The sequence below is a fragment of the Cydia strobilella genome, chromosome 16, assembly GCF_947568885.1.
Source record: "Cydia strobilella chromosome 16, ilCydStro3.1, whole genome shotgun sequence".
Lineage (NCBI taxonomy): Eukaryota > Metazoa > Arthropoda > Insecta > Lepidoptera > Tortricidae > Cydia > Cydia strobilella.
In genome coordinates this window covers 4,490,595-4,503,519 of record NC_086056.1, presented here as the reverse complement: position 1 = coordinate 4,503,519, position 12,925 = coordinate 4,490,595, and the positions used below count along the sequence as shown (strand labels likewise).

At 39.9% G+C, this 12,925-nt stretch overlaps 2 protein-coding genes across 3 annotated transcripts in view; both read right to left on the bottom strand.

Annotated features, from left to right (window-relative positions):
* The window catches only part of LOC134748360 (protein doublesex), a 256,421-nt gene that overhangs the window by 20,433 nt on the left and 223,063 nt on the right, over nucleotides 1-12,925 (bottom strand). The gene's annotated exons all lie outside the window — the stretch shown is intronic.
* LOC134748513 (uncharacterized) lies at nucleotides 8,378-8,758 on the bottom strand. Its single transcript, XM_063683306.1, has one exon. It carries the CDS (start codon nucleotides 8,756-8,758, stop codon nucleotides 8,378-8,380), a length of 381 nt encoding a protein of 126 aa, XP_063539376.1.

Below are 12,925 nucleotides of genomic sequence, written 5' to 3'. Positions count from 1 at the left end.
GAGTAGAGCAGTGTGTGGCTAGAGAGGGCAACATCGCGCCAGCAGGAGCACGGCAAAGCAGCGTGAGACGCAAAGTGTGGCGGGGGTATAGTTAACGCTATCTCTACTGAGCTCGTTCACTTACTTGTACTAACAATGGCATTATGTTAAACAAAAGCCATTATTTCTTTTGTGTGAGTGCGTGGCCTTTGTGCCTGAGGCTCACACACAATTGGCCACGCGCGCAGGCACAAAGGCCACGCGCTTACACAAAAGAAATAATGGCTTTTGTTTAACAGAATGCCATTGTTAGTACAGGTAAGTGAACGAGCTCAGTAGAGATAGCGTTAACTATAGTAAGTAAGTAAGTAAGTAAGTAAATATTCTTTATTGCACCAAAATTATACATTTTACATACATGTAAAACTACAAAGAAATATTTAAAGAAAAAATAGAACCAGGTAACAACAGGCGGTCTTATCGCTAAAAAGCGATCTCTTCCAGACAACCTTTGGGTAGCAGGAAATGTAGAACTCATACAAAAGTCAACAGGTAGTGCAAAGAGCTTAAATATGGAGACTATTAAACACAAACACACATACTACAATTACTACTTATACATATAAGTATTAAAACGAAACCTAACACACAAATAAATATACAATACAATATATATATATATATATATATAATATATATTTATACAAGCATATATACAATATATAAAATGGCAACTTAAGGCAGAGATAGAAAGTATAGTTTTAGCTGATTTTTGAATATGGGGAGAGATTTAGCTAATCTTAATTCTACTGGTAAAGCATTCCACAGCCGAACAGCCCGGAAGGTAAAAGAGCTATTATAAAATTTAGAAGTAGATGAGGGAGAAGCAAGAATATGAGTCTGAGAACATCTGATAGAAGAGAGATACTTGAAACGCTCTTTGAGATAAGGTGGTGTAGCGGGGTTAAAGATAATGCCATAGAGAAGGGCGAGAATATGAGAGTCACGGCGAAGACGAATAGGAAGCCACTTGAGCTGAGAACGGAACTGTGACACATGGTCAAATTTGCGCAGACCAAATATAAACCTTATACCGAGATTCTGGAGGCGCTCGAGCTTATTCAGCTGGTCCTCCGTAAGGTCCAGATAGCAAATGTCGGCATAATCTAATATGGGCAATAAGAGGGATTGAGCTAGCGCAATCTTAGTGGCGTAAGGCAAGAAATTACGGAGTCTGCGGAGTGATGCAGTTGCAGCAAACATTTTCCTGCTAACCTCATTCACCTGAGGTACCCAAGAGAGACTCTGGTCCATCATGACACCGAGATTCTTTACCTGGAGAGAGTAGGGAATCTGAATACCGTCAAACACAATGGCAGGTAGAGAACCTAAATCAATCCGGGCAGTGAGCTTTGAGCTACCTATGACTATAACCTGAGTTTTAGTAGGGTTAACCTTGAGACCGTAACGTTTACTCCAATTTAAAATACTCTCCAAGTCAGTGTTCATGGCGCAGATAGTCTGTGATAGATCGGTAACAGAGCCCTGAGAGTAGATTTGAAGGTCGTCAGCGTAAAGGTGGTAGGAGGACAAAATATTGGAAGTGATAGAGTTTATGAAGATAGAAAAAAGAAGAGGAGACAACACGCCGCCCTGTGGGACACCAGCAAGCGTGTTGCACCACGAAGATCGATAGGAATCCGCCTTTATACGCTGCCCTACTAAGTAACTGTGAAACCAGTCAACTACCGCAGGAGATACATTAAGTGAACGCAATATGCCTAACAAGATGTCGAAGTCAACCGTGTTGAAAGCATTACTGAAATCCAGAAGCGATAATACCGTGATCTTACGATTATCCATACCGGCCCGGATATCGTCAGTAATTTTTACAAGAGCAGTAGTTGTGCTGTGGCCTGTACGGAATCCGGATTGGTATGGGTTCATGAGCGCGTGTCTGTTCAAAAAAGAAGTAAGTTGCTGATGTACTAGACGCTCTAGAACTTTAGAGAGGAAAGGAAGAATGGAAATAGGACGGTAGTCTGAGAAGGCGGAGGGACTGGATTTTTTAGGCAAAGGAATGACGTCGGCATCTTTCCAAAGCGACGGGAAAACATTAGAAGAAATGGAGCTATTGAGGATACAGGTGATAATAGGAGCTATGAGGTCAATGAGGGGAAGGATCATGTTTCGGCTCAGATTATCGACTCCAACGGCATTAGACGAGATGGCTATTACGTTCTTCTTAACGTCACTGTCAGTAAATTGAGCAAGAGAGAAAGGGGGATAGTCAGGAGTTGGGATATTTGAAAGAAAGTTAAGGGTGTCCAACTTAACTGACCCAGAAAAAGTGGCAGAAGAAGAAAAATGCAGGTTAAGCTGGTCGAGGTCAACGCTATCACTGATTGAGTTTTGAGGTTGCTTCCCAACTCCAAGTGACTTTAAGAACTTCCAAACTTTGGCGGGGTTCCCATTTTCTACGGAATTGTGAATGTGTCGCCTCTGAGCATCTCGGCACATTGTACTGCAACGATTCCGTAAAGCATGGTACTTAGCCTTATTTTTGTCTGTAGGGTATCCCCTGAATCTAGATTTAGCCAAATTCTTTTTTGCTATTAGTAACCTAATGTCCTCAGTAAGCCAGGGAGCAGGAAGGTGCTTAATTTTTACCGGGCGTATAGGGGCGTGAACATCGTAGAGATGAGTTAGAGCAGAGTTAAAGAGCGATACCTTCTCATCTACTGAAGCAGCCTCCAACACCCCACTCCAGTCGAAACACCCCACTCCAGTCGAATCCAGTCGAATCGAACTATACTTAATGGTCGTGATAATATGCTGTGAAGCGTGTACTGCGGGCGTTTTAGTGAAACACGCCGGCAATGTTATTTTTTTTATATTTAAGATTGACATTTTAGGTTACAAAATAACACTTAACGCAAACGCGTACATCACGTCACGCTATCGAATCAAACTTACACTAGGGGTAGTGAGACTTGCAGCCGACTGTCTCGAATTAAACACGTAGTTTTACCTTCAGAATTAAAACTCGTCGATATTAAATTACTAAAGTTCCCATTACGGTTAATGCTTATTTTAGTGGGTTTCCTTAAAAATTGCCATTTTTACGAGCGCGCCGAAGTCCAGAGCTTTATGAGCAGCTTTACGAGCTTCTGCATTGTTATTAGTTATACAATGTGAAGTGAGCTTCGCAGTGGAACTTTTGTCATAAACTTGAACGTAAAAATGTATGCGTCGAATGCAACTAGCCGCGTATTTTTTCAAGTTTTCATGATCAAAGTTATACACTTAGCGGAATTGAAATAAAATAAGTTTTTGGCAAAAAATTCTTTTTTGATACAAGCTTTTATCGCTGACTGTTCTTTCCACAGGCAACTAATACTCATCGAGACAGTTCTAAAAACCCCAAACACAATTAGGTTTCGCTGTTTTATCACATTTCCTATGGCCACCTCCTGTCTCCATCATCAGATCAGCTCGATGGTACCATAATATTGCATTGTCACCCGACTTATGTGAGTCAACTTGTGTACTTATAAAAAAAAAAGCTTTTATTTCGGATTACATATTACATCCATAAAACTTATGTTTGTATGCAAATTATCAGCTTCATCGGATATTAGGAAGTGGTTGAAAAATGGTTTGCAAGATTTGAAAAAAATAAGTTAGTTACATGTCAAGTTAAATACAAGCTTGTAAAAATCGCGCCGTCTTTTTCTGACTATTACGTCGAGTGACGGGTAGTCTATCTCGCGGCGAGATACTGTCGCGTCAATCATGTGCTAGCCGGCTGAGGCTTGTAGCGCTGCGCGTTTATGAATGAGTTAAATTACGCCATAAAAGTAGGGATAATGTAATAAAACTATGAAAAACGGATTATATCGCGTATATTGAATTTCACCCGGTCACCCGTTGACCACGAACGCTGTAAAGAGTTCGAAACGTCGGGATGTATTATAAATTCAATATACGCGATATAATCCGTTTTTCATAGTTTTATTTCATGAGTAACTATCGCGGTAACCGAAGACAATATTAGGGATAATGTGTTGACATGTATAATACTTCTATTTTATCAATACAAGTTTGATTGATTGATGTTCAGCTGTCAAATCTGTTTTGTACGAGAGTGGACCGTCTGTCGTTCATGAAATAGTTTTCATTCTATGGTAAAATTTACAATAACACCCCTTTGTTACACAATGTCCCTCACGATATCCATGTTTCCATTTCTATAGTAACATTAGACGATGTTTCTCAAATATCTGCTAACTTATGTTTAATAATAACACAGTGTACGTTCAAAAATAAACGAACTTACATAAAGCAAAGTACGTTGCAATTTGAGACGTAATTGCAAGGCTTTGAGTTCGAAATTAAATGCAAATATTTGTGCACGTAACGCTATTTGGTGTTATTGGATGAATATCAATAATCAGGAGTGGCGTGTGGTTAAATACGGTAGAATGTTGTGAAAAGACAGACTTAGATACATTCGACTTGTTTTATTTCAAGGCGGGATCATTATTGACTTTATGAAGATATAATATTTATGCATACACCACCACCACATTGACAGCACCATCTATGTATATCGTAATCCCGCAAGGGATTCGAATAGAAGGTGCAAGCACATTGCTCGCCTTTAGTTAGTCAAAGACGCCTAGTCTTTCTAAGATGGTAGTCGAGAAATTGGGACGGTTTCCGCCGTGACGGGGTGGCCTAGGTGTTTATGGCGTTAGCCGCTATAGATGAAGACGCCGGTTCGAATCCGGCCTCTGCTACTGGAGGGCTTCATCACTTTTTCTTTATGTATGACATCTAGTCTATAATTTATATATGACTTTTTAAATTGTATCATTGACAGTATTGTGAAAACTGGCAATGTCACCAACGATCCGTACCTAATCCTAAAACCTACATCTAATTTTGAGTCATAAAAAGTTGAAGTGGGCATGTGATCCACAAGACTAGTTACGAGATGTTTGAGTTAAGTTACGAACTGTTTAGATTTGAGCTCTTTGGTAAGGTCAATATGGATATGTGTGGTTGAGGGATAAGTGTGGCTAGCCTTGACATTAGGGCCAGTTCCTGTTTATTTCGAGTTCATACATTTGCTACTAAACGCAAGTAGCAAATGTATTATAATAAACATATACCGGCTATATACAATACAAATTGAAAAACCAACCCAGGAAGGTTCCAAATTCGTATCGTGCGAAACGAAAACATCGCGAAAGGATATGTATATTTATTATTTAGAAATATCGAGTCGGCTCGTAGTACATTACGGACGATGGAATCACGCGAGCTCATGAATATTCAACGAACATTATATCAAAGAGGGTTTGAAGTTGCTATAAATAATATTTTATTAAATCATGCGTTACATGCGGAAATCCATATTAATTGAAACAATAAATTTTATTTGCTAATACGACACAATAAAGCAATAGTTTTATTTTAATGTACAACTTAACTCATCACGGAACAATGGTGTTCCGGACATTGTGGAGGCGTGCGCGGAGCCGAAGCCAATACGTTAGAGGCCCTTTTGACACTAATGAGATATAAGGGGTACACCGAGCGGATGCTACGCTTGCCCGCGTCATGGGACAGGTCGACTTCCAAAAGGAAATTAAAGTAGGACTGGTTGAATCAAGTATTTTCTCGTTGTTATTCTGTCCTGTCAGCCAGGGGACGACAGTGCCTAAGCAAAGTTTGTTACATGAACTGTTATAAAACGTTCTACAAACATGTTTGGTAAAAAACTCATTATGGAAAGGGATAATAATTGCCACGAAAATGCATGTTCAGTCTTAGCATTTATTTTAATCAGGGGCCCTATTTAAATTTTAACAATCACAACTTGATTTGAAATAATAAATTTTGTTGTATAATTTTAGTCACCTTGAAATAAAAAAAGACTTAATTAAGGTGGATCCACAGACCACTTCACTATGAACCAACGTAACTCGCGGTACAGATGTAGGTAGTGCATAATTATTTTCCATCGTATTTTCTCGGAAACGTTCGTATTTGTCATGACACTTTTTTTTTATACTACGTCGGTGGCAAACAAGCATACGGCCCGCCTGATGTTAAGCAGTCTCCGTAGCCTATGTACGCCTGCAAGTCCAAAGGAGTTACATGCGCGTTGCCGACCCTAATACTCCTCTCCCTCGTTGAGCTCTGGCAACCTTACTCACCGGCAGGAACACAACACTATGAGTAGGGTCAGTACCTTTTGTACCGAGACAAAAGGAAGCTGTTTTAGAAGCCTTGAAAATATTTCTTGTGACAAGAAATTTTGTACAGGAAATTTTCAAGCGCTGGTGGCCTAGCGGTAAGAGCGTGCGACTTTCAATCCGGAGGTCGCGGGTTCAAACCCCGGCTCGTACCAATGAGTTTTTCGGATCTTATGTACGAAATATCATTTGATATTTACCAGTCGCTTTTCGGTGAAGGAAAACATCGTGAGGAAACCGGACTGATCCTAACAAGGCCTAGTTCCCCCTCTGGGTTGGAAGGTCAGATGACAGTCGCTTTCATAAAAACTAGTGCCTACGTCAATTCTAAGGATTAGTTGTCAAGCGGACCCCAGGCTCCCAGGAGCCGTGACAAAATGCCGGGATAACGCGAGGAAGAAGAAGAAGACAAGAAATTTTGTACAGTCAAAACAATTAATGTAGATTGATTGGAAGAGTTATATTGCAAAACTTAATGAAAGATAAACGTTAAACTTATACCACATCGGTGGCTAACAAGCAGCGTTACCGATCCTTTAAAAACCTGTACACCTTTTTTAAAGAACCCCATACTGTAGTGTGTGTGTGTTGTGTGTAACATACCTACATTGGGCAAGAGAATCTTCCATACTTTAATACTACTTATTACTAAATAATTTTATGAGGCTTATTTGAACGTACACTTGTCTCGTTTACCACAAGTCCGAGTCCGAAATGAACGTGCGAATGTTAACTAACTGTCATCATATAGATATCGTTTTAATGTCAAGTGTATACGTTCGAATCGGCCTGTAGAGTTAAATCTTTATATTGCAGAGTCTACATACCAATAAGTACCAATGAGTTTTTCGGAACTTATGCACGAAATATCATTTGATATTTAACAGTCGCTTTTCGGTGAAGGAAAACATCGTGAGGAAACCGGACTCATCCTAACAAGGCCTCGTTCCCCCTCTGGGTTGGAAGGTCAGATGGCAGTCGCTTTCGTAAAAACTAGTGCCTACGTCAATTCTTAGGATTAGTTGTCAAGCGGACCCCGTGCAGACTCCCATGAGCCGTGGAAAAATGCCGGGATAACGCGAGGAAGAAGAAGGAGAATGCAGAGTCTACATGAGGTAGTCAAAGGGCTCATCATAAAATCGTTCCGGGAAAGCGAATTGTCGTTTCCAGGCATATATTAAGCTATTTACGAGTTGAAATGATGATTTTGGACTTTACGACCCTCTGATGGGCTTAGGCGATGGTCAAATAAGTTCACGTCATTTATTTTTGTGTGTAGCCTGAATTAAGGATACTAAACTCATAAGAAACTTATTCTCTTGAGCACTCATTACTAAATAATATGAGATGGTGTCGGTCGCTTTCTTAAAAATTGTGCCTGCGCCAATTATTGGACTTAGATTGCTAAATCTGGTAGGTACAGTCGCCATCAGATACATCGGAGCGGCCAAGGCGCTCATAAATATCTGAACACGTCTCTATTGTCAAGGCGTTTGCAAGCCGATGAGAATAGAGTTCTATGGAGGCTTCTAGAAGACCTTTTTTTTCTTAGGATCCTTGACTCCTTTAAATTTAATTAAATACTAGTATTACTAGTTTGTCCGCGACTTTGATCACGTAACTTTAAAACCCCCTCCCTGCCCTAATCTCACACCTCCCCTCCAATCACCAACCCATCACCCCGTATTACTGCCATATCGCCGCTATACTTACTCAACCTCGTATCTGCAACACTCATTTGATGACAAAAACACCCGTATTCCGAATGAAAGAAAAGCGACATTTCCATCAAATGATTGTTGCAGATATGAGGTTGAGTAAGTATAGCGACGATATTTGACAACAACCCTTTTTTTTTTTTTTTAACGTTGGGGAAATGCGTTTACGCATGCCACCTGGTCCGGGGGAACCAGGAGGGATGACGGACTAACCAGAGGACTACCGTCTAAAACCACCAACGAGTGCCGAATCCGCCTTAGATGGGGTGCCGCAGGGTCGCTAAAAGCATTCGACCGCAAGCGCCCCGGCGGGCGGCCCGCAGGCCGTGAGCATTTTTGGGTGCCACTTGGTGAGTGACCCGTCCTGTGAGCTAGAAGAACCGCAGGGACTCCCCCGGAGCCCTGCGCAGCCCGCTACGGTGGAGGCAGCAGGCGCGCATAGCGCCTGGCTCTGCCCCCAGCCCGTCGTCGGCGGAGTGGATGCGCGTTAGGGTCGTTCTCACGCGCACGCTTCGCTGCCTCCTTCTGCGACATAATTTCGTCAGTGAAGGAGGCCATCGCCTTCCATGCCTCCTCGCTGTCGAGCATGGCCTTAACAATGCTCGCCAACGAAAGGTCTGCTCCTACTTTAGTTTGAAGGATGGCCCGCTGGGGCCCCCATGCAGGGCATTCTTCGAGAGTATGACGCGCCGTGTCTACCGGTGCGCCACACTCATGGCACATGGGGGATTCCTCCCTCTCTATGCGGCGCAGGTACTTACCAAAGCATCCATGGTCAGTAAGTATCTGCACCATATGGAAAGTTAGCGTACCATGCCTCCTTTCCACCCAACGTTCCAGATGCGGCAGTACTGCGTCTACCGTTATCAGCCCATATTTTGCATCGTCGAGCTCTGCCCTCCATCGGCGAAGTGTTTCCACTTGCGCTGATGCCCGGATATTTCGGACTTCTGTTTGACAACAACCCTATGTCTAACTGTCTAGAATATAGTTTATAACCTATATGTATGCCAAATTGTATAAATCAATGTATCTATTTTTACATTGAAATATCAACCTTTAAGGCTTATTGGATTCCCCTTCACATCAAGTATCGACATCACCAGAACAAGTCAGCCGTCGTAAAAGCTTTAGCCGAATCGTTCTCCGATTGCCCGAAACCTAATAACAACTATTGAGTTATAACATATTCGGGGAACACTCGTAAAACCCGGGAACTAAGTGCTCCGTGTATGGATCGAGAGCTGGATTATGAAAGGTGTAAGTGTAAGTGTAAGCACAGACCTACTCAACGGTGACTAAAAAATAAGTGCATTCCCGTTGCCAGAGAGGTTTTGGGATTATACTGAGCAACTTTTACTATGGGACCAACCCCGAAATCGCGAAAAAAAAATTATCCTCCCATAGAAAATAGACCAGTCAAAATGTATGAAACAGCCAAATATTTTTTTCGCGATTTCGCGGTTGGTCCCATAGTAAAAGTTGCTCAGTATAATCTCAAAACCTCCCTGGCAACGGGAATGCACTTATTTTTTTGCCACCCTGTATAGTCTAGCCGCCTGGCTAGACTGCAGGGTGGCTAAAAAATAAGTGCATAATTGCTGCCTAGCAATGTCTCTAGAAAGCATAGATGGTAGGATCCTATAGATGTGCTAATTGTGCTAATTGTGCTATATGCGTGCGTCCGTGAGGGACAGAACATACGCAATGCGACAATATGATTGGTCGAGTTTATTTGTTGCCCACCATAAAGGATACTAAATTTACGGTGGAGAACAAAAAGGGTCTCTATTGTTTGACATAATTATTAAAAGTCATAATGTAATGATTGTCATATTATCATTAGTCATAATTTTGTTTTTCTCAGAAACGCGTAACTTTTCAGGAGTGCCATAAAACAAACCTAACCTAACCTATTTATAGGATAACCCGAGGAAAATCCTGAAAAGTTTACGGTTTCAGAATTATGACTAATGATAATATGACAATCATTACATTATGACTTTCAATAATTATGTCAAAGGGACCCCGAACAAAAAAACTGTGAGACTGTGACAAGGACAAACAATAATAGCGCTTTCTCTGCTAGGTACTCCTACTGAAAGATACATAAGACTATCTCGTTCGGTCATATCCCCCCACCCCTCATGCCTGATCTTGTTATATACTAGATTCATGCTAGAAAGTCATATCTCTTTCTAACACTTATAGCTTATAGCTCTACGGACTACTATGGGAGCGCGACCGCTTATTTCAGTTGCGCCAAAAGTTACGACCAGGGGCCCGTTTATCAAAAGCTTGTAATACAAGTGGAAGTCCCTTTTTGACAGCTTTTGTTAGAAAGGGACTTCCACTTGTATTACAAGCTGCAAGCTTTTGATAAACGGGCCCCAGTACTTAACTCATGTAAATTAAAAGAAATGTAGTAAATGAAGGTGTATTGGGCTGTTATAGTATAAAATGGTGTCGAATCTAACTCAGTTGTGCCTCTTGAGTCGTAGCATTTTAAAAGTAAAATTGCACTCATGAGCGCCAAGTCTGAGTCGTTAGAAAAGTATGACAACATACCAAAAACGATATGTAATTTAGTAGGGTTCATCGTTGCCCACCAAGCTTTGGTGGGGAACAACGAGACATCTACCTTAGGACTTTTTAGAAGTAGGCAAAAATGGAATTAAGACTATGACAAGGGTAAACGATAATAGCGCTTTCTCTGCTACTTTTACTGAAAGTTCCATAAAACCATCCCGTTCGGTCATCTTCCCTTCTACCCTTGGTCTTTTCCGTAGTTATACTTCCTTCAAAATCATCATGAATGGCGCTAAAATATCTCATATTATTGTCACTGTGACAAGGATATACGGAAATAAAATTACTCCCATTGCCTGTTAAAATAAAAAAAGGCATTGGTAATGAATTATTGTAGGCTGGAAAAGTACCTTCTCATTTGAGCAGATAAAACCAGTTACACACACACAAACTTACAGACCATTATAAATTGCCGGCACGCTTATTATCAAAAACGGGTGCACAAAACTGAACGTATTTAAAGTATGGTTGTCTTTATTTAAAAAGGGAATTTATAACAAGAGTGAAGAGTAATGAGTGACTGTAGATGACTTATTACGTCGCTGAGAACAGAAACGAGAAGTCCAAATAGTATGGCGACAAATGACGATAATTGACAACAAAAAAATCATGCAGGACTGCTCACAATGCAGGCTTACGCGCCTACACGCATAATACACGAACAAAAAACGGCGTTGAAAAGTTGAAAACGGGTTTTCCTCGGAATTATACGTCTACGATTTAACTTGGTGACAATTATATAGGTAGTCAACTATGGACTCACAGTGTTCCGTCTAGAACATGTTAGGTGGACAAAATCCATTATCTTATTTCCACTAATGAGTGATTAGATAAGGTAAACAACATCTTGAAACCCCTAATAATAAACTTAGTAACAATAATAAGTCGTTTTAATATTATTTTTTTTATATTTTTAATTTTTTAAAATATTTTCAAGATAATAATTTAAAAAATAATGTAGGTATCCAATGAACTGTAAAATTTTGTTAATAAATATTGTGTTATTCAATTAGTAAAAATATATATAATTTATTTTCATATTTTTTGAATTCTACTTTAGTTGTTGTTTTTGTTGTTGTGTAACACTGTGGGACAGACTGCATGATTTGTATTAAATAAATAAATAAATTTTATGTGCCAATCTTACACAAATCGACCTATTTAGTCCCAAGCAAAATAAAGCTTGTGTTGTAGGAACTAGATGATAATAAATATATATAATACATATAATATAGATAAATACTTAAAAACATAGAAAATACCCATAACTCAGGAACAAATATCTGTGCAGATGAACACACAAATAAATGCCCTTACCAGGATCCGAACCCAGGACCTCCCGCTTCGTAGACGGGTCATTACCGACCAGGAGGCCGCTAATAATGATTATTACGTTGTTAGTTAAAATGTAATAGGTATACATATAAACCAAGGCTCTGAACCGGTTTGTTTGGCCATACAAAAAATGCCGGTATTATTACGTTCTTTGGTTTATTATTTCATTTTTAATGGGACAATCTAATAATAACGAGTTTGTTACTTAAATACATGATTCAGTTTTATGTAAAGAGCACAAAATAATTAAAAATATTGCGCTATTTCGGGTTTTACAAAAAACCGCTTCCGAGCCCTGATATAAACTAATATTAGTCCCAAAAATCTGCTGACTTCTACTAGAAAATCACCGCGATTCTTTACCAACCGGTTAAGAAGTAGGATAATCGTTTCCTTTCGCAGTGTGTTCTATTTTAAATCAGTATTACTTATTCACTATTTTCTTCTATTCTTTTTGATATATTCATATTTTGTTACAACATCTTAAAGTAAGAGCAGAGAAAGGGCCCAATTTATGCATTTGAGACACTTAACATGTTCCGTTGTCCTCATATAAAAGGCAAAGTCTATGAATGGCTTGTAGGGTGCAAACGCAAATATTATTCCTTCGGATATATGCTATTACTCCGTTTTGGTATCCATTTAAATACAATGGACAGGTTATTTTATACCGTGTTAATCTATATGCGATCAAATAGATCCGTTGCTTTGATAAGAACAGACAACGAAATATTAAAATATTGGTTTCCACTATGAAAGTTTTTTTTATTAAGTCGATTCCACCCTTTGGAAAGCGATTGAAAGTTTTTAAAAACCTACGTGGACAATGTTGCGGGTGAAAACTAATGTTATTAGTGCTACTAATATTAATCCCTACTAATTCGGCGTTGGCGTACGTGTCGCCATTATTTTTAGATTAAGCCAGGTCCCCCGAGAAAACCAGTGCCACGGTTTGCCGCGGCACTATGCTTAGTGGGGATCCTTTTTGGCGTCCAAATGTTTTTTGTCTGTATGCTTTTCTTTTTTATGTACTATGTT